General features: G+C 40.3%; 1 protein-coding gene across 1 annotated transcript; it reads left to right on the top strand.

Moving 5' to 3' along the window:
- Positions 1-9,905: 9,905 nt before the first annotated feature.
- Positions 9,906-18,889, top strand: ZBTB8A (zinc finger and BTB domain containing 8A). Its single transcript, XM_052636191.1, has 3 exons — positions 9,906-10,728; positions 13,837-14,006; positions 18,557-18,889. Exons 1-3 carry the CDS (start codon positions 9,906-9,908, stop codon positions 18,887-18,889), a joined length of 1,326 nt encoding a protein of 441 aa, XP_052492151.1.
- Positions 18,890-19,146: the final 257 nt, after the last annotated feature.

Below are 19,146 nucleotides of genomic sequence, written 5' to 3'. Positions count from 1 at the left end.
TCTGGACCAAGGAGCAAACCCCTGTCTCCTATATTGGCAGGTGGATTCTTTTACCACTGAACCACCAGAGAAGCCCCTAAACATTCTTAATGGTAAGATTTTAGCAGCATTTCCACTCAGCCCATGAAGCCTACAAGCCCATTCACTATAGCAATAAAACCTATAAGCAACAGAAATAAATCTAACAAAAAACATTCAAGATCATAAAGAAAATAAGGAAACATTACTGAAGAATATGCAGGAAGACCTAAATGAGTGGTGACTTATACCATATTCATGGATAACAGGACAATAGTAGAGGTATTTCCCTGGCGGTCCCGTGATTGACTCCATGCTTCCATGGCAGGGGGCAGAGGTGCAGTCTCTAGTTGGGGAAGTTCCACGTGCTGTGAAGTGTGGCCAAGAAAAAAAAAAAGAAAGAATATTTTTTAAGAAAAAGACTCAGTATTATAAAGATGTATGGTCTCACATAATCTCTAAATTCAATTCCGGAAATAATCCCTATAGGATATTTTAAAAGTGAAATATGATAAGCTTATCGTAATTTTTATATAGACGAACAAGAGACAATCATATTTTTTAATGTTATTTGAAGAAGACTTATGAGGGAGAGTTTTAGTTTTCTAAATTTAGTTTAAATTTGGAGTTTAAATTTAAACTCAATTTAGAGTTTTAGTAATTAAAGCTGTGCAGTATTGGGGGAGAGAAATAGATGAATTGAACCAAAAAAGGAGCTTAGAAATAGACCCATGAATTTATGGAAACTAGATGTATAACAGAAGTAGCATTACAAATTAGCAGGGAAAGGATTTTCTGTTCAATAAATAGTGCCAGAAAGATTGGTATCTTTATGAAAAATATTAGAATACCATATGCAAAATCAATAGTTGGTTAAAACCCTAAAAGTGAGAAACAGAACTTTGTTAATTAAAAAAAAAAAACTCTATGTCCTTGAGATAGGGATTTCTTAAATAAGATAGAGAAAGCACGTTAACAGACTGATGCATTTGACCATACTAACACTAAAAGCTGCTGTTTAATAAAAACTCTACCGTTAAGGTAGTTAAAAAGACAGACCACAGATGGGAGACGATATCTGCAAGACTTATAACCAATAAACGATTAGTTTGTTGGATATATAAAGGATACCTATAAATCAATAAGAAGAAGATAACCAATTTAAAAAATAAGAAAAGGATATTGTGTAGACAGCATTATTGGCCCCAGTTCATCACCCTCTACCAACATTCACACTCTTTGCTGTATGATTTTGCAGTTCTTCCCACTAACAGACCAGAAGATATTTCTTCTCCTCTGTACTTAAGATTTGGCCATGTGATTTGCTTTAGTCTGTTAGGACGTGGTGCATGTGACACAGTGGCAGCTGCAAGCCTAAGCTTTAAGAGACCTCATGTAGTTCCGCTTGGGTTTATGTCCTTTAGCCATTGTTGTGAGAAGAAATTGTCCAGGCTGGCCTACTAGTCCCGGGAGGAAGATGTAAGACCATGGAGTAACAGCCACTTTAGACACGCTGCCGCATTTAACCCACAAGCACATGAGTTAAATAAATACTTAATTATTGTATAACATTGTTTTGGTAGTTAGCTGTTATGCAGTGGTACTTAGCAACATTGTAATGAGCAAAGAAATTCACTTAATCAAGGTCAACAAACATTAAAAGTTGTTCAGCCCATTCAAATAAAAGCAATAGCATACCATTGTATGTTTTGTTGGAGAAGGCAATGGCACCCCACTCCAGTACTCTTGCCTGGAAAATCCCATGGACGGAGGAGCCTGGTGGGCTGCAGTCCATGGGGTCGCTAGGAGTTGGACACGACTGAGCGACTTCACTTTCACTTTTCACTTTCATGCATTGGAGAAGGAAATGGCAACCCACTCCAGTGTTCTTGCCTGGAGAATCCCAGGGACGGGGGAGCCTGGTGGGCTGCCGTCTATGGGGTCACACAGAGTCGGACACGACTGAAGTGACTTAGCAGCAGCAGCAGCAGCAGTATGTCCATAAGATTGGCAGAATTTAAAAAGTCTGATGATATTAAGTGTTGGCAAAAGCTGAGAAGTAGAAATTGATCTATACCATTAGTGAAAGTGCGCACCTAGAGACTAGGTGACATGATTCTAGTCACTGAGTTGCAAGTTCCCTGGAGGTGGCATCTAGAAAAAACTTTTTTTTCCCCCCCTAATAAAAAAGATTAAAATTGCCTGGTAATTGCCTTTTGTCTTTTCACCTTCTTCCTGCCAGGAATGTGGACGTGAAGCTGCAAATGGGGCACTCATCTTGCAGCATGAGGTGTTTTAATTTCATTACTTATGTTTTTCATATGTTCATTTGATTCCTTTTCAAACCTGCCTTTTCTTTTTTCTCCCCATTCTTGTGGATAATAATAATAAAGTAAAAGAAGAATAGCTAAAGTAGTACCTCACAAAGAACTACATTTGTGAAGTACTTACTATGTCCCAAACACTGTTTCAAGTGCTCTAGATATTGGGTTGGCCAAAAAGTTCGTTTGGATTTTTGCAGCCGATGTTGCGGAAAAACCTGAGAGAATTTTTGGCTAACCCAGTCCTTCAACTCATTCAATCCTCACAGTAATCCTATGAAATAAATGCTATTTTTGCTTCTATTTTACAGATAAAGGAAACAGTGATACAAAGGTTAAATATTAATACATTGCCCACGTTCACATAGCTATTAAGTGAAAGAGCCAGACTTTCAGTCAAGCTACCTGGTTCTAGTGTCTGTGTTCATGACTATATGCTAGTGTATGTCACATTTTATCTTTGATCATTTTAAACATGCTTATTTAATGGCCTATTAGATTTTTATTCTGTTTTACTCAAATTTGGGGGGTTCTAATTCCCTGCTTGTCATGCCTGCTAATTCTTCTTTATATCTTTTAATATTTTTGACTCTTTCATTCAACAGGATTGATTAAGCACCTGTTGTGTGCTCAAGTGCTGTACAGGGGGACCTGGGGATATAAGTAAACAAAACAGGCAAACTCTCTGCTCTTGAGGACCTGAAGTTTAAGGAGAAAACAGAGAGTAATCAAATAAGTGGATGAAGAGTAGGGGGAGCTGCATAGAATGGTAAAGGAAAGCCCCTCTGATAAGGTGACATTTTAGCAGAGATCAGAAATGTGAGAATGGGAGCTATGTGTGTATCTGGGGGAAGAATTTCCAAGCAGAGGGAATAGTACCACAAGGCTTCATGGCAGGAACTTGCCTTACATGTTTGGGAATGAGCTTTGGAGCTGGAATGCGGTGTGTGAGGGCTAGAACAGAGGAGATGTGGGCAGAGGGGTACTGCGAGGGACAGGGCGCAGATGGTGTAGGGCCTCACAGGTCAAGAGAGGCACTTTGGGGTTGGATGGGGAACTTTGGAGGGTTTCGTGCAGAGAAGTGACTTGATTTCACTTGCATTGTAGAAAGCCTGCTCTGGCTGCTGTATTCAGATTAGACACTCCACACATTCATTCTAGGAGAGAAAAGTGTTGTGTAAGATATGAAGTGCCATTTTTAAAATTACATCTTAAATATAATGGTTATTTGGGTTTGTTTGTTTTGAACTTTTTCTTTTGTATTGGGGTATAGAGGATTAACAGTGTTGTGATAGTTTCAGGTGAACAGTGAAGGAACTCAGCCATACCTGTATCCGTGCTCGTGTGCAGGCTCAGTCACTCAGTCGTGTCCAACTGTTTGTGACCTGATGGACTGTAGCTCGCCAGGCTCCATGGAATTTTCCAGGCAAGAATACCGGAGTAGGTTGCCATTCCCTACTCCAGGGGATCTTCCCAACCCAGGGATCGAACCTGTGTCTCTTGTGTTTCCTGCATTGGCAGCCGGATTCTTTACCACTTCACAACCTGGGAACCCTCCATGCTGTGCCATGCTAAGTCGCTTCAGACTCTGTGTGACCCTATGGACTGTAGCCTGCCAGGCTCCTCTGTCCATGGGATTTGGGATTCTCCAGGCAAGAATACTGGAGCAGTTTTCATGTCCTCCTCCAGGGGATCTTCCCAGCCCAGGGATTGAACCTGCATCTCCTAAGTCTCCTGCATTGGTGGGCGGGTTCTTTACCTCCATGCATGTATCCATTCTCCCCAAAACCCCCTCCCATCCAGGATGTCACATAACAGTGAGAAGAGTTCCATGGGCTACACATTATTAGATCCTGTTTGTTATCCATTTTAAATATAGACTTGTGTACGTGTCCTTCCCAAGCTCCCTAACTACCCCTTCCCCCCAGCAACCATAAATTCCTTCTATAAGTCTGTGAGTCTCTTTCTGTTTTGTAAGTAAGTTCATTTGTATCATTTCTTTCTAGATTCCACATATAAGGGGTATCATGCGATATTTCTCTTTGTCTGACTGACTTCACTCAGTATGACACTCACTAGGTCCATCCGTGTTGCTGCAAATGGCATTATTTCTTTGTTTTGAATGAAAAGAAGGCTGAGTACTATTCCATTGTATATTTGTACCATATCTTCTTTATCCATTCCTCTGTCCATGGACATGTAGGTTGCTTCTATGTCTTGGCTATTGTAAACAGTGCTTCAGTGAACACAGATGTGCATGTATCCTTTTGGATCATGTTTATCTGCAGATACATGCCCAGGAGCTGGATTGCAGGGTCATTTGGTAGCTCTATTTTTAGTGTTTTTAGGAACCTCCATACTGTTCTCCATAGTGGCTATACCAATTTACATTCCCACCAACCGTGTAGGAGGGTTCCCTTCTCACCACAACCTTTCCAGCACTTACTGTTTGTGAATTTTTTGATGATAGCCATTCTGAGTGGCTTAAAGAGAAGTGTTATAGTTTTTATTTCTATTTCTTTAGTAATTAGGGATGTTGAACATCTTTTCACATGCCTATTGGCTATCTGTTTGTCTTCTTTAGCTCAGCTGGTAAAGAATTTGCCTGCAATGCAGAAGTCCAGTTCAATTCCTGGGTCGGGAAGATCTGCTGGAGAAGGGATAGGTTACCCACTCCAGTATTCTTGGGCTTCCCTTGTGCTCAGCTGGTACTGAATCCTCCTGCAATGCGGGAGACCTGGGTTCAATCCCTGGGTTGGGAAGACTCCCTGGAGAAGGGAGCAGCTACCCACTCCAGTATTCTGGCCTGGAGAATTCCATGGACTGTATAGTCCATGGTGTCGCAAAGAGCTGGGCACAACTGAGTGACTTTCACTTTCAGGTCTTCTTTGGAGAAGAGATTATTTAGGTCTCTTACCCATTTTTTAAGTGGGCTGTTTGTTTTGATGCTGTTAAGTGTCATAAACTGTGTGTAAATTTTGGAGACTAATCCCATATCACTCACATCATTTGCAAATATTAATATTTTCTCCCAATTCATGTGTTGTCTTTTCATTTTGTTTATTGTTTCCTTTGCTATGCAAAAGGTTTGAGTTTAAGTAGGTACGACTTGTTTATTTTTATTTCCATTCTTCTGGAAAACAGATAAAAAAAGATATTGCTGTGATTTATGTCAGAGAATGTTCTGCCTATGTTTTCCTCTGAAAGTTTTATATTAAAAGTGTCCAGTTCCACATTTAGGTCTTTAATCCATGGTTATTTTTTAACATGATAATTATGGCATAAGCATAATTTGAATATTATGCAGCCTGGAGAAAATCTGCACTTTGTGAAGGATGATTCCATGACATCAAGGTTAACTATAAGGAGGACAAGAAAAAAGCAACTTCTTGAAGACAACACTTGACAAGAAGACCTTGAAGATGCTGGCACCCCAGGTCTTTCCAATGTCCAAATGAAGCTGCATGGTCAACAAATGCCTAAATTGGTGTTTATGGCACCAGAATTTATATCAGGTTTTCCTTACCTAGCTTAGGAAAACTTCTTGTGCAGAGATGTCCCATGGTTTTTTAAGGATATCTTCATTTTTAAGATTTGGGGATTCTGATTCTTTAAGTAGTTCCTGTTACTAACAAATGACCAATATTTGTTAAATATTTCTTTGTATGTACCAAAAAGTATTTTAAATTCTGCCAATTTCACTTCAAATCAGTTACTTCTACCTATTACTGAGTCCTAACTTGACTACTTATTTATTCATTGTTTCAACCAACACATCTTGACCACCTACCATGTGCAGTTTGCAGGCTGTTGATAATAGGTGGCGGACTGAAGCGGTATTTGCAGTAGTGGACAGAAGTGGTAGGATTTGGATTTATTTTGAAGGTAAAGCTGACAACACCGAATCAAAGATGACTCTTAATGCTTTGGGTCTGAATAAGTGGGATGAAGTTACCATTTCCCGGGATGGATATAAGACCGTCGAAAAGGCAGGTTTAAGATGAGGATGTATGAAGAGTATGGTTTTGGATATGTTGAGCTCAGGATGCCTATTAAATATCTAAGTGGTGATGCACATAAATATAAAAGTCTGGGGCTCAGGGAAGACGTCAGGGCTAGATGTGTAAATCTGTGAGTTATAAGCTCAAAGATGGTATTTAAAACTATGAGCCTGGATGAGATCACATAGGGAATGATATAAGTAGAGGAAAGGTCTGAGCCTGAGGCCAAGGACATTCCAGCTATAGAGGAGAAAAAATTTTCCTTGACCTTCTTCCTCGCCTGTGTCTGAAAATTAAAGTGACAGATTAGCAGGAGAAATGTATATGAATTTACTCAAAGTAGGTAGGCTTCAGAAGGAAATGAAGACCCAAAGAGACAGATCTGTGTGTTTTTTGCTAGGCTTGATAAAGAGTGGACAGTCGTGGGAAAGAATGTGGTAGATAAGGAGTAAGAGGTAAACTCAGTGAACTGGGGACACTCAGTACAGCCTGTTTGTTCAGATTCTTCTCGGTATCCCTTCATTTCCTGAGATAAGGAGGCTCCTTTCCTCTGTGTCTAGGGAGGACACCTCTCACCTGGGATTTGTGATCTGATGCAGCAGAGAGGGGAGGGGGTATCAGAGTGACCTTCCTGCTTCTGCCTATTTACTCAGACTCCTTCAGTTCATAACATTCACTAGCAAGTTGCCGTATTTGGGGGTAGCATGTCCTGAATCCCATAGCAAAGAGATTAGACAAGGAAGAATTAGGAGAGGAGCCTGAGGAGTGGGCAGTTGAGAACCATGAAGGAGTGGTATCCTGGCAGCCAAGTAAGTGAAACAAGGGTTTCAGGTTGAAAAGAATGATCCACAGTGTCAGTGAAACAAGGACAAAGAAGTGACCACTGGATCTGACAACATGCAAGTTATTAATAATGGTCTTTCCAAAAAATGGGTTTTGATGGATGGGCATGAAAACCTGATGAGAATAGGAGCAGTGAAGCTAGCAAATGAAAAAAACCAAGACAAAAACTCTTTCAATGAATTTTCTGTAAGGCAAGCAGAGAAATGGAGTAGAAATCTACTTGGAGTAGAAACCTATTTCTGGCTAGAAATAGATGTGAAATCAATGGGAGTTTATTATGTTTTTGTTATTTTTTTTTTTGTTTGGCTATACTGGGTCTTCACTGCTTTACGTAAACTTTCTGTAGCAGCAGCTAGTGGAGTCTACTCTGAGCCGTGCACAGGCTTCTCATTGTAGTGGCCTCTTGTTGCGGAGCTCTAGAGCGCGGTGGCTTAGTAGTTGTGGTGCACGGGCTCAGTTGCTCCGAGTCATGTGGAATCTTCCTGGACCTGGGATCAAACCTGTGTCCCCTGCATTGGCAGGCAGATTCTTAACCACTGGACCATCAAGGGGAGTTTTTAAGGTAGGAGATATTAGACATCATGGTGGTACAATACTGGAAATGAGCCAGCCACTCTATATAGCGAAGAGAATGACTTTGAGTTCAGTTTAAGCAGAGCTCATTTTCCACCTGGTTCAGTATCCTTGCCTGGAGAATTCTGTGGACAGAGGAACCTGGCGGGCTACAGTCCGTGGGGTCCCAGAGAGTCAGACATGACTGAGTGACTAACACTTTCACTTTTTTCGGGTTCTGAGAGCTTCCCTCCTAAGCAGCTTGGCATTTGCTTCTGCAAGGTGTCCCCACGGACACCACCAGCCCAAGACTCATTCCCATGTTAATTTTTCAGCTTGAGGTTTTCCACACCAAGCAAGCAAAATGAATTTGGACTCCAGAACTTCACAAAGCACAACCTTGGATTTGATATCTCACCTAGGGACTTTTTTCCTCTCAACCAAGACAAGCTTTCTTTGCTTTTTCTCTGGACTTAGGGGCAAAGTTTACTATTCTATTTTCAATAAGGTTGAACCCTTCAGTTCAGTTCAGTTCAGTCGCTCACTCATGTCCGACTCTTTGCAACCCCATGAACCGCAGCACACCAGGCCTCCCTGTCTATCACCAACTCCCGGAGTTCACTCAGACTCACGTCCGTCAAGTCCATGATGCCATCCAGCCATCTCATCCTCGGTCATCCCCCTCTCCTCCTGCCCCCAATCCCTCCCAGAATCAGAGTCTTTTCCAATGAGTCAACTCTTCGCATGAGGTGTCCAAAGTACTGGAGCTTCAGCTTTAGCATCATTCCTTCCAAAGAAATCCCAGGGCTGATCTCCTTCAGAATGGACTGGTTGGATCTCCTTGCAGTCCAAGAGACTCTCAAGAGTCTTCTCCAACACCACAGTTCAAAAGCATCAATTCTTTGGTGCTCAGACTTCTTCACAGTCCAACTCTCACATCCATACATGACCACAGGAAAAACCATAGCCTCGACTAGAGGGTTCCAGTTTCTGTTACTGATGAAAACCAGAGCCCATGTTGCTGCCCCAGCAACTCAACCATACCTTTAAAGTTTTGACTGAATTTTAGCCAGCATCTCTAGAGATTTGTGACCAGAAGTTTCAATAGTTTCTAGACCACCATTTTGCTGAGGTCAGAAATCATCTCCCTTCTTTCTTTACCTGGCTAATTATGCCTTTGAGGTCTCAACTTAAATGTGACTTCTCAGAGAGGTCACACTCTGAGACCTCTAACACACTCCATCTCAATCTAAACTAGTTTATACTTTTATACCAAGAGTACCCTCCTTCTGTCTTAGCACTTGTCATTTATAACTCCACATGAATATTTGTTTAATGCTGATACTCCCTTTAGGTCAAAAACTACATAAGATGCAAGAAAGAAGCCTATTTAATTTACCATATAGCAGAAGGCCTGATTTATAGAAGATGCTCAAACCAGGTTCTATGACTGAACAAATAATTGTCTAAAAATTAAACAACTAAGAGTAGAATTAACTACCCTTCCCTGGTGGCTCAGCTGGTAAAGAATCTGCCTGCAATGAGGGAGACCTGGGTTCTATCCCTGGGTTGGGAAGATTCCCCTGGAGAAGAGAACGGCTATCCACTCCAGTGTTCTGGCCTGAAGAATTCCATGGACTCTATAGTCCATGGGATCGCAAATAGTCAGGGGGCTTCCCAGGTGGCTCAGTGGTAAAGAATCTGCCTGCTAATGCAAGAGACGCAGGAGATGCCAGTTCCATCCCTGAGTCAAGAAGATCCCCTGGAGAAGGAAATGGCAACCCACTCCAGTATTCTTGCCTGGAAAAGCCCATGGACACAGGAACCTGGTGAGCTTCAGTCCATGGAGTCTCAAAGAGTCAGACACGATTGAGCACTCACGCACGAGAGTAGAGTAGGGACTTTGCTGCCTGTCCAGTGGTTAAGACTCTACACTTCCACTGCCAGGGGCATGGGTTCGATCCCTGGTCAGGGAACTAAGTTTCCACATAAAAGAAGTATTACATGGTATCCTAAAACCTATTATCTTCTGTGTCTGGGAGATGATATTCTCTAAGGAGAAGTGTTTTTAATGGAAAAAGGACAGAGGTTTCTGTCATTTCACTTGGCTCATCTTAGAGAAGCAGTGTTACTCCAGTGTTGGTAACCACTGTGTCTTTTCCTCTCTAGAATGGAGATCTCCTCTCATCAGTCTCACCTCCTGCAACAACTGAATGAGCAGCGCAGGCAGGATGTATTTTGTGACTGCAGTATTCTGGTTGAAGGGAAGGTCTTCAAAGCCCATCGAAATGTCTTATTTGCTAGTAGCGGCTACTTTAAAATGCTCCTTTCTCAGAACTCCAAGGAGACAAGTCAGCCAACCACAGCGACATTTCAGGCCTTCTCTCCTGACACTTTTACAGTTATCCTGGACTTTGTCTATTCCGGCAAGCTCTCTCTCACGGGTCAGAATGTCATAGAAGTGATGTCAGCTGCTAGCTTCCTTCAGATGACTGATGTCATCAGTGTATGTAAGACCTTTATTAAATCTTCGTTAGACATTAGTGAGAAAGAAAAGGATCGCTATTTCAGCCTCTCTGATAAAGATGCCAGTTCTAATGGTGTAGAACGCTCCTCTTTTTATAGCAGTGGCTGGCAAGATGAAAGCAGTTCTCCTCGTTCTCACCTAAGCCCAGATCAAGGAGCAGGTATAATAAGCGGGAAATCTTGGAATAAGTATAATTACCATCCAGCCTCCCAAAGGAATACTCAACAGCCTCTGACCAAGCATGAACAAAGGAAAGATTCCATTAAAAAGTCCAAACATTTGAGGTTGTCACAGCCTTCTGAAATGACTCATTATAAGTCAAGCAAGCGAGAAGCACGGACATCTGATTCTTCCAGCCACGTTTCCCAGTCTGAAGAACAGGCACAGATGAATGCCGAAATGGACTCTACTCCTGTTAGCTATCAGTATGGTCAAGGATCTGATGTCACGTCAAGAAGTTTTCCAGGTACCCAAATAGAGAATTAGTCCTTTCAGTCAGGTTCCAAGACTCCAATGTAAATCAATCCTGTCTCAACATGCCCTTGGTTTTAGGGCAGTTGAACCAAGTCTGTTTTTTTGTTTTTTTTTTTCTTTTTAAAAGGTCATGCTTCGCTAATGAAGAGAAGTACTTCTTCTTCTATACATAAAAGGTTAATTTTTAAAATTAAAATATTGGATAAATTTAGTAAGTCAAAACAACAGAGTTCTGAGGGTCAGAAACCCCATGATTTTCCAGACCTGCTTTTCTGTAGATGATTAGATTACTGTTAGATGTTTAAAATTCTTTTGTAAATGGCTCAATCCTTAAGAAACCTATTTTCAATTTATTTTTTTTAAGTTTTATATTAGAGTACAGCTGATTAACAGTGTGGTGTTAGTCTTAGATGTACAGCAAAGTGATTCAGTTATACATCACGCTTTCACTTTAACTAGTTTATTTATTTTTTTCTGAATATTCACTCAGGAGGAGTATTTTTATATAGAAAAATTAAATAGAGCAATCATGCATATTGGCAAAGGTTTACAGCCCTAATACCTAAAAGAAATTAAATCTGACTTTATTAAGATATAAATGCATAATTTTTAAAAACATAACATTTATACTGTAACTCTGTGTGCAACACCATGAGATATCTCATTTCTATGATAGTAAAATGCAGAGAGATTATGTAGGCTGATAGTTTCAAAGCAGAGAACAAAGATTAGAAATGCATACCATCTGTTGCTGTTGCTGTTAAGTTGCTTCAGTCATGTCCGACTCTGTGCAACCCCAGAGATGGCAGCCCACCAGGCTCCCTGTCCCTGGGATTCTCCAGGCAAAAACACTGGAGTGGGTTGCCAAGTGAAAGTGAAGTTGCTCAGTCGTGTCCGACTCTTAGCGACCCCATGGACTGCAGCTGGAGTGGGGTGCCATTGCCTTCTCTGGCATATCATCTAGTCCCCCCAATTAATCGTTAGCAGATTTGCTTAGTAGTTTGAAAAGTGAAAGTGAAAGTTGCTCACTCACGTCCCAGTCTTTGCGATCCTACGGACTATACAGTCCATGGAATTCTCCAGGCCAGAATACTGGAGTGGGTAGCCTTTTCCTTCTCCAGGGGATCTTCCCAACCCAGGATCTCCCACATTGCAGGCAGATTCTTTACCACCTGAGCCACAAGGGAAGCCCAAGAATACTGGAGTGGGTAGCCTATCCCTTCTCCAGCGGATCATTCCAACCCAGGAATTGAACTGGGGTCTCCTGCATTGCGGGCAGATTCTTTACCAAATGAGCTATCAGGGAATCCATGCTTAATAGTTTACATGTGAATTTAAAGGAAAATTGTGATAAAATTAAACTGCAGAGCATAAGATTTAGGCTATATATTTAAATTTTTTAATTTTAGAAAAGTTCCAAATATATATATATATATAAGTACAGAGAATACTATAATTAACCCTATGCACCCATTATTACCCAGTCCCATTCATGACCAGTCTTGTACCTCTGCTCTTGACTCTTCCCCCTTTTTATTTTAATAATCTTTTATTGTACATAGGATATTCAGAATACAAACAATTTTTATGTACATTATTTTAGAACAGCATCCACTGCTCTGCTTTGTTCAGTCATGTCCAACTCTTTGTGACCCTTTGGACCCACCAAGCTCCTCTGTCCATGGGACTTTTCAGGCAAGAATACTGGAGTTGGTTGCCATTTCCTTCTCCAGGTCTTCCCCTTTTTAAGTAAATCTCAGACATCATATGTCTTCATCTGTAAATATTTCAGAATGTGTCCCTAAAATATAAACTTAAAAAAACTACAATACCATTATCATCATATGTAAATAAAATTAACAAGTCCTTAATATCACTAAAAGCCAGTCAATATTCACATTTCCCTGGTTGTGATATAAATTTTAGAAAATAATCCTGTTGTAGATAACATTTAAAAATAATATTCATCCCAATTGACTTTTACTGATCACATTTTCCTGTAGGATGCTACCATGAAAATAGTTAAGATTGTATCATATTGCAAAGCTTACTGAAAATCCTGAGGTGCTCTACCACTGGCCAAGGCAGACAGAAATAACAGAGCAAATATGGGAAATCTTTGTTGTATTTTAAAACAGCAAAAAAGTTATTGTTTCTTGGGCTTTGCCCTTTTATAATTCTAGGTTATTTAAATCTGACTTCAATAATGAACCATTGGGGGACCTTCCTGGTGGTCCAGGTGTTCAGACTCTGCACTTCCAGTGCAAGGAGCAAGAGTTCAGTCCCTGGCGGTGGAACTAAGATCCCACGTGCCACACAGCACAGCCAAAAAATACAAGCAAAATAACAGTAAGAATGAGAAAATAATTTTTTAAATGAATAATGACAGCTGAATTTAACTATTACTAAATTGATGATGTTTGCCTCCAACTACAAGTAACATTTTGAATCCATATGAGTTTTGAAACTAAAGGGTAAAATATCCTTGAAACTTTTTCGCCTTTGAAAGAAAAGCAGTACAACTGTATGAAAAGTAAAAGCAGGGGGGATAAATATGTGTAAATAAAATAAGTTACTTAAAAACATAAACAGTGAACACTTTAACTTTTGGAGTGTGTCTACAATTTTAAGATCGTAAAGAATCCACCTGCCAGTGCAGGAGACATGGGTTTGACTGCTGGGCAGGGGAAAATCCCCTGGAGAAGGAAATGGCAACCCCACTCCAGTATTCTTGCCTGAAAATCTTATGGACAGAGAAGCCTGGTGGGCTACAGTCCATGGGGTTGTAAAGAGTCGGACACAATTGAATGATTAAACACGCAGCTACCACTTTACTTTTCAAATCTAGTGACTCTAAGACATTAAATAAAAAGATAAGTTGGACAGTGTAAATTACCCAGACTTTGTAAATAAATCAGATCCTGAACTTATAGTTCTGTACTTAGGATAACATCAACAATCTAGTCTTCATTAAATGTCTTCCTTCTCCTTTTTGCCTACCTTTCTGAGATTGGACTTGCCAGCTCCTTTTGGATTCTTGATGTTATTAGAATTGCGATGACAAACTTTCTGGTAATTTAATCAAACTGTCTCCTGACAGATGACCTGCCCAGGATGAGGTTCAAGTGCCCATACTGCACACATGTGGTGAAGCGGAAGGCAGACCTCAAGCGCCACCTCCGTTGTCACACTGGAGAAAGACCCTACCCCTGTCAAGCCTGCGGGAAAAGATTTAGTCGGCTGGACCATCTAAGTAGCCATTTTCGAACAGTATGTACATGGTTTTACATTGTTTCACTTTTAGGAAACACATGCATTTATCTGCCTTAGGATAATTTAGTTTACTAGGAAAATCTTTTCGTATAACTCTGCAGTATCTTTTTAAGTTTCTAATGTTAATGCATTGTCTTATTTGTTGATTTTATTTTTTGGCTGCTCGGGATCTCTGTTGCTGCGTGAAGGCTTTCTCTTGCGGCCATCAGGGGCTACTTTCTAGTTGTGGTGTGCTGGCTTCTTACTGTTGCGGCTTCTCTTGTGGAACACAGGCTGTAGAGAACAGGCTTCAGTAGTTGTGGCCCACCGGGTTAGGTGCCCCCCAACATGTGGGAGCTTCTTGGACCAGGGATTGAACCCCTGTCCCCTGCATTGGCAGGGGTATTCTTAACCACTGGACCGCCAGGGAAGTCCCTATACATTTTTAAAAACAGATTTTCTTAGTCTCCTTTGAAACCTTGAAGTACGGGATGTTCTTTTTTTTAAAGCTCTTATGCATCTTTGGCTGCGCTGAATCTTCGTTGCTGCGAGCAGACTCTGTCTAGTTGTGAGGGGGCTACTTCCGTTACGGTGTGTGGGGAGGCTTCTCTTGTTGCGGGGCAGGGGCTCTAGCGCACAGGTGCAGTCGCTGTGCCCAGGCCCAGTCACCCCGTGGCACATGGAATCTTCCTGGACGAGGGACTGAACCTGTGTCCCCTGCATTGGTAGGCAGACTCTGGACGCTGGACCACCAGGAAAGTCCAAGCGACGTTCTTTTGAATATCCATCTCAATTCACTTAAAATCTAACGTGTTTTTATATCCCAGTCATTTCAGAGCCAAAGACAATGTAAGCTGTAAAAATGTCTAGGTCAGAATCACCACTGCAGATACTCGGCATCCACTGGTGACTCTTGAATCCTTTTCTGGTAGGCTGTCGGTCTGGTTTCTGCTGTCCGACGTCTCCACACTACGCCCTCTCCATCACGCCTCTCCAGTTTCTCTAGTCTCAAGGAAGGGAATAAGAAGGGTTAGAGAGCGACTCTCAATCAGGGAGTAGGCTGTCAACAGTCAGAAAGATCCCAGGGAATTTTCTGTTCAGTGCTCTGGTGGTTTAATAAGGTAGTGAGTGACATAGGATTTATTCCACTGTTCATCTTGCAGCAAGAATTTTTTTCAAAATCTGTGAAGTATTATTCATACTTTTATTCTATTTATACAAACTCCTTTTAATTTTGAAGGGCATTGGGTCACTTGGTGCATTACTTTATAGTTATTTATTCAACAAATATAAATTGAGCACACTCTGGGCCAGACCCTTTTCTACATGCTAGATATACAGCAGTGAGCAAAACAAACTCTCTGCTTTCCTTAATTTCTGAAGCTAAATTTTTAAAAATTAAAATAACCTTTTATTATTACAGAAGCAATAAATATGCATTATAAAAAGTAAGAAAATAAACAGAAGTAAGAATAAGAAAATAAAAATATCATATTTACCACCTAGATAGTACCATTCTTAACGCTTTATCATGAGGCTTCCCTGGTGGTTCAGTGCCTGAGACACGGGTTTGATCCCTGGTCTGGGAAGATTACTGAGCCAGTTGTTTCACAAAATATCCTACATCTGGGTTTCTCTGCTTGCTTCTACATGGTGTCATTTAGCTTGTCCTTCTATCCCCCCTGCATTTTCCAAAAACTAGAAGTTTAGTCTAAAGGCTTAATGGATTCAAGTTAAATACTTTCATCAAGGAAGAAATTATGTATTTCTTATTGTATCACCTGAGGAGGGGCTTCCCTGGTAGCTCACCTGGTAAAGAATCCACCTGCAATGCAGGAGACCCTGTTTTGATCCCTGGGTTGGGAAGATTCCCCTGGAGGAAGGCATTGCAACCCACTCCAGTGTTCTTGCCTGGAGAAGCCCCATGGACAAGTGAAGCCTTGTGGGCTACAGTCCATGGGTTCGCTATGAGTCAGAAATGACTGAGCAGCTAAGCACAGCACAGCACATTAGGAGACACATAATATCTGGTGGACCCATCATTCCCGTTATGATCGATCTCTGGATTAGGGTGATGATACCATTGCATTATAATTAGAAAAGAATCTCTGTGGAACTACTTTGGTATTATATGACTATTTCCCCATCAGTATTCATTTAATAATATTAATACCAATTGGTAATCTCTGTCCAAATGATTAATTTTACTCGGAGTTGTAAAATGATTTACTGATTTTATCCTTCCTTCTGTCTTACTAGCTGGAATTCTATAAAGTAAAGCTTTCCTTCATCACCTGGAGCTATTTGATTACTTTGAAATAGGTTCCTACAGGAAAAAGCATATAAATGTTTATTTCCCTTTAATTAGCAATTTTCAGAGTAAGGAGTTGATTTAATAGTAGCCTCAAATGATGTATGAGTTTCTTCTGGCTTTATTTTTTTTTAATAACATACAGTCTCATGAATTTTCATTGATTCATTGTGTTTGGATCCATAACAGTTATTCTTTTTGATACTCAGGTTTTCAAATTTGTACAGTGGGTACCCTTGAAGCTGGCTCACAACCCATTAAATTTTCAAAGTGTCTTAGTTTTCTGGCTCTAAAAGAGCCCTAGGCCAGTCTTGTACTTCCCCAGACACAAAACTGGAATCAGCCTTTTCTCAAAGGAGCTATGGTACATTTCAGTGGGGGATGAAATTAGAAACCAACATTTGAATACCCAGGGCGCTCACTGTTATTAGGGCATTCTTTTTATATTCTTTCTGAGCTGGTGATGGTTCAGTCACTAAGTCATATCCAACTCTTACAACTCCATGAACTATAGCCCACCAGGCTCCTCGGTCTGTGGGATTCTCTAGGCAAGAATACTAGAGTGGATTGCCATTTCCTTCTCCAGGGGATCTTCCCAACCCAGGAATCAAACCTGGGTCTCCTGCATTGCAGGCAGATTCTTTACCAACTGAGCTATGAGGGAAGCCCCTTTCTGAGCTAGAAGATGCATATTTTTAAAATAACAAGTTCATGATAATATTTTCACTTTTAACATTACAGTGTTTCACTTAATTTGTCTTCTTAATTGTGTTGGATTTGAAGGGGGGTGAACATGAATCTGTGTCAGAACTTTATAACAAGAATAATGCCTCACGATAACCATAATACTGCTACTGTCTCAGGAGAAATAAAGATACACTTAAATTATGTACTTTCAGCATTTAGTGAGTAATATGTCAGTGGTTAAGCAGAAGATAATAAGTGTACTGAGTGTTAGTCCCATACATATTCTTAGCTATGTTACCAGACAGCATTAGTTTTCTTGGGTTTTTTGATTACTTGTATTTGGTGGTCTATTTCATAGCATTCCAACTTCATCTGAATGAATGAATATGCCATAAATATTAATTTAGCATTATATAGTTAATATTATGCAATAATTTTTAGGTTAGAATCTATAATCTACTACTCTGATAGTTATTGAACAAAGTTATTTATTACTAACTATAATATATAATTATTCATATCAATTATAACCTCTTCCCAAAGCATTTCACACATATTAACTCATTTGGTCCACACAAACTGAAGTGTATCCCTGTTGGTAATAAGGGAGCAGTTGTGAATAGTAATAGACCAATATGTAGCAGAACCACCATCTTGGTTGTTTATAACTAGTATCCGTTCTGGTCATCAGGCTTCTGTTCTGTTTGTGTGGTACCCATACCTTACCAGTTTTTAAATACTTTGACAGTCACCCTGGAGGCAGGTTTCTGTTTTAAATGACTTGCTTCACTATACATGGTTAGTAAATGACAAGATTAGAAAATAACAGAAGCAGAGAGACCAGTCTTCTTTCTACTACATCTTTCATTAATAAAAGTGGCAATAATCCTTACATCAAAAAATATTCTTTTATAAATTTACATTTGGGACATTATTTTTTCTTCCTCAAGCAAAATAACAAAATAGTTTTTTCTCCTGAATTAAGATATGTAAAGTCCTTAGAATAGTATATGGCAGATATTAAGTGTTTACAATTATTATTCTCGGAATATGTCCCATGTTACCTCAGATATGGACTTCCCTGGTGGCTCAGATGGTAAAGTGTCTGTCTACAATGCGGGACACCCGGGTTCAATCCCTGGGTTGGGAAGATCCCCTGGAGAAGGAAATGGCAATCCACTCCAGGACTATTGCCTGGAAAATCCCATGGGCAGAGGAGCCCAGTAGTCTACAGCCCATGAGGTGGCAAAGAGTCGGACACAACTGAGCGACTTCACTTACCTCAGAAATAAAAATACTATTGGATTAAGGGATATGTGAAATTATTAAGTATGTAATATTAACCATGAAAACATAATAGACATAATTTAGAGAAAGCTAGTGTTTGATATTTCTGTGACATTACTTTATTACCAAAACCTGTGACCTTTTTCTAATAAACTAGATGTTAATTTAATATTAATGCTTGGGTTTGAACATGTTAAATTTATGAACTGGTACTTAGAATATCAAACTATTCTGCTTTTGAAAAATCTTTTTTTTTTTAATCGCTATTTAATTCTCTACACAGATTCACCAGGCATGCAAACTTATCTGCAGAAAATGCAAGCGCCACGTAACTGATCTAACAGGCCAAGTGGTACAGGAAGGAACCAGGCGCTACAGACTCTGTAATGAGTGCCTTGCTGAAGTTGGCATAGACAGCCTCCCCATTGATTTGGAAGCTGAACAGCATCTTATGTCCCCATCAGATGGAGATAAGGATTCCAGATGGCACATGGGTGAAGATGAGAACAGATCGTACGTGGAGATAGTCGAGGATGGGTCTGCCGATCTGGTCATACAACAGGTGGATGATAGTGAAGAAGAAGAAGAAAAGGAAATAAAGCCCAACATCAGGTAGCTGGAATGTGAACCAACAGAGCCTGCAGCTTACAGTGACGTTCGTGTGTCACTCTCTTTCCACGGTCAGAGTCTAATCAACAAATTATCAGATCAACTTAAAAGTAATGGCCTGACACCACTTGCATGCTTTCTGAACAGGCCATTGTATCCATTCTGAACTTTACCGCCCTAAAATCTGTTGCTGCACTAGAAAGAAAGACCTAGCTTGAGTTGACATGCTGGATGAACAATTTAATCCTCTTACTTTTATTGTGT

Source organism: Budorcas taxicolor, chromosome 2 (assembly GCF_023091745.1).
Source record: "Budorcas taxicolor isolate Tak-1 chromosome 2, Takin1.1, whole genome shotgun sequence".
Lineage (NCBI taxonomy): Eukaryota > Metazoa > Chordata > Mammalia > Artiodactyla > Bovidae > Budorcas > Budorcas taxicolor.
The sequence above is the reverse complement of the archived record's forward strand: the minus strand, read 5'-3'. Positions and strand labels throughout refer to the sequence as shown.

Bases quoted from the DNA above. Each gene is read 5' to 3' on its own strand.
- ZBTB8A (XM_052636191.1), top strand. From the start codon at position 9,906: ATGGAGATCTCCTCTCATCAGTCTCACCTCCTGCAACAACTGAATGAG. The intron at 10,729-13,836 runs GTACCCAAATAG...GTCTCCTGACAG, and splicing joins CACGTCAAGAAGTTTTCCAG to ATGACCTGCCCAGGATGAGG. The intron at 14,007-18,556 runs GTATGTACATGG...TTCTCTACACAG, and splicing joins TAAGTAGCCATTTTCGAACA to ATTCACCAGGCATGCAAACT.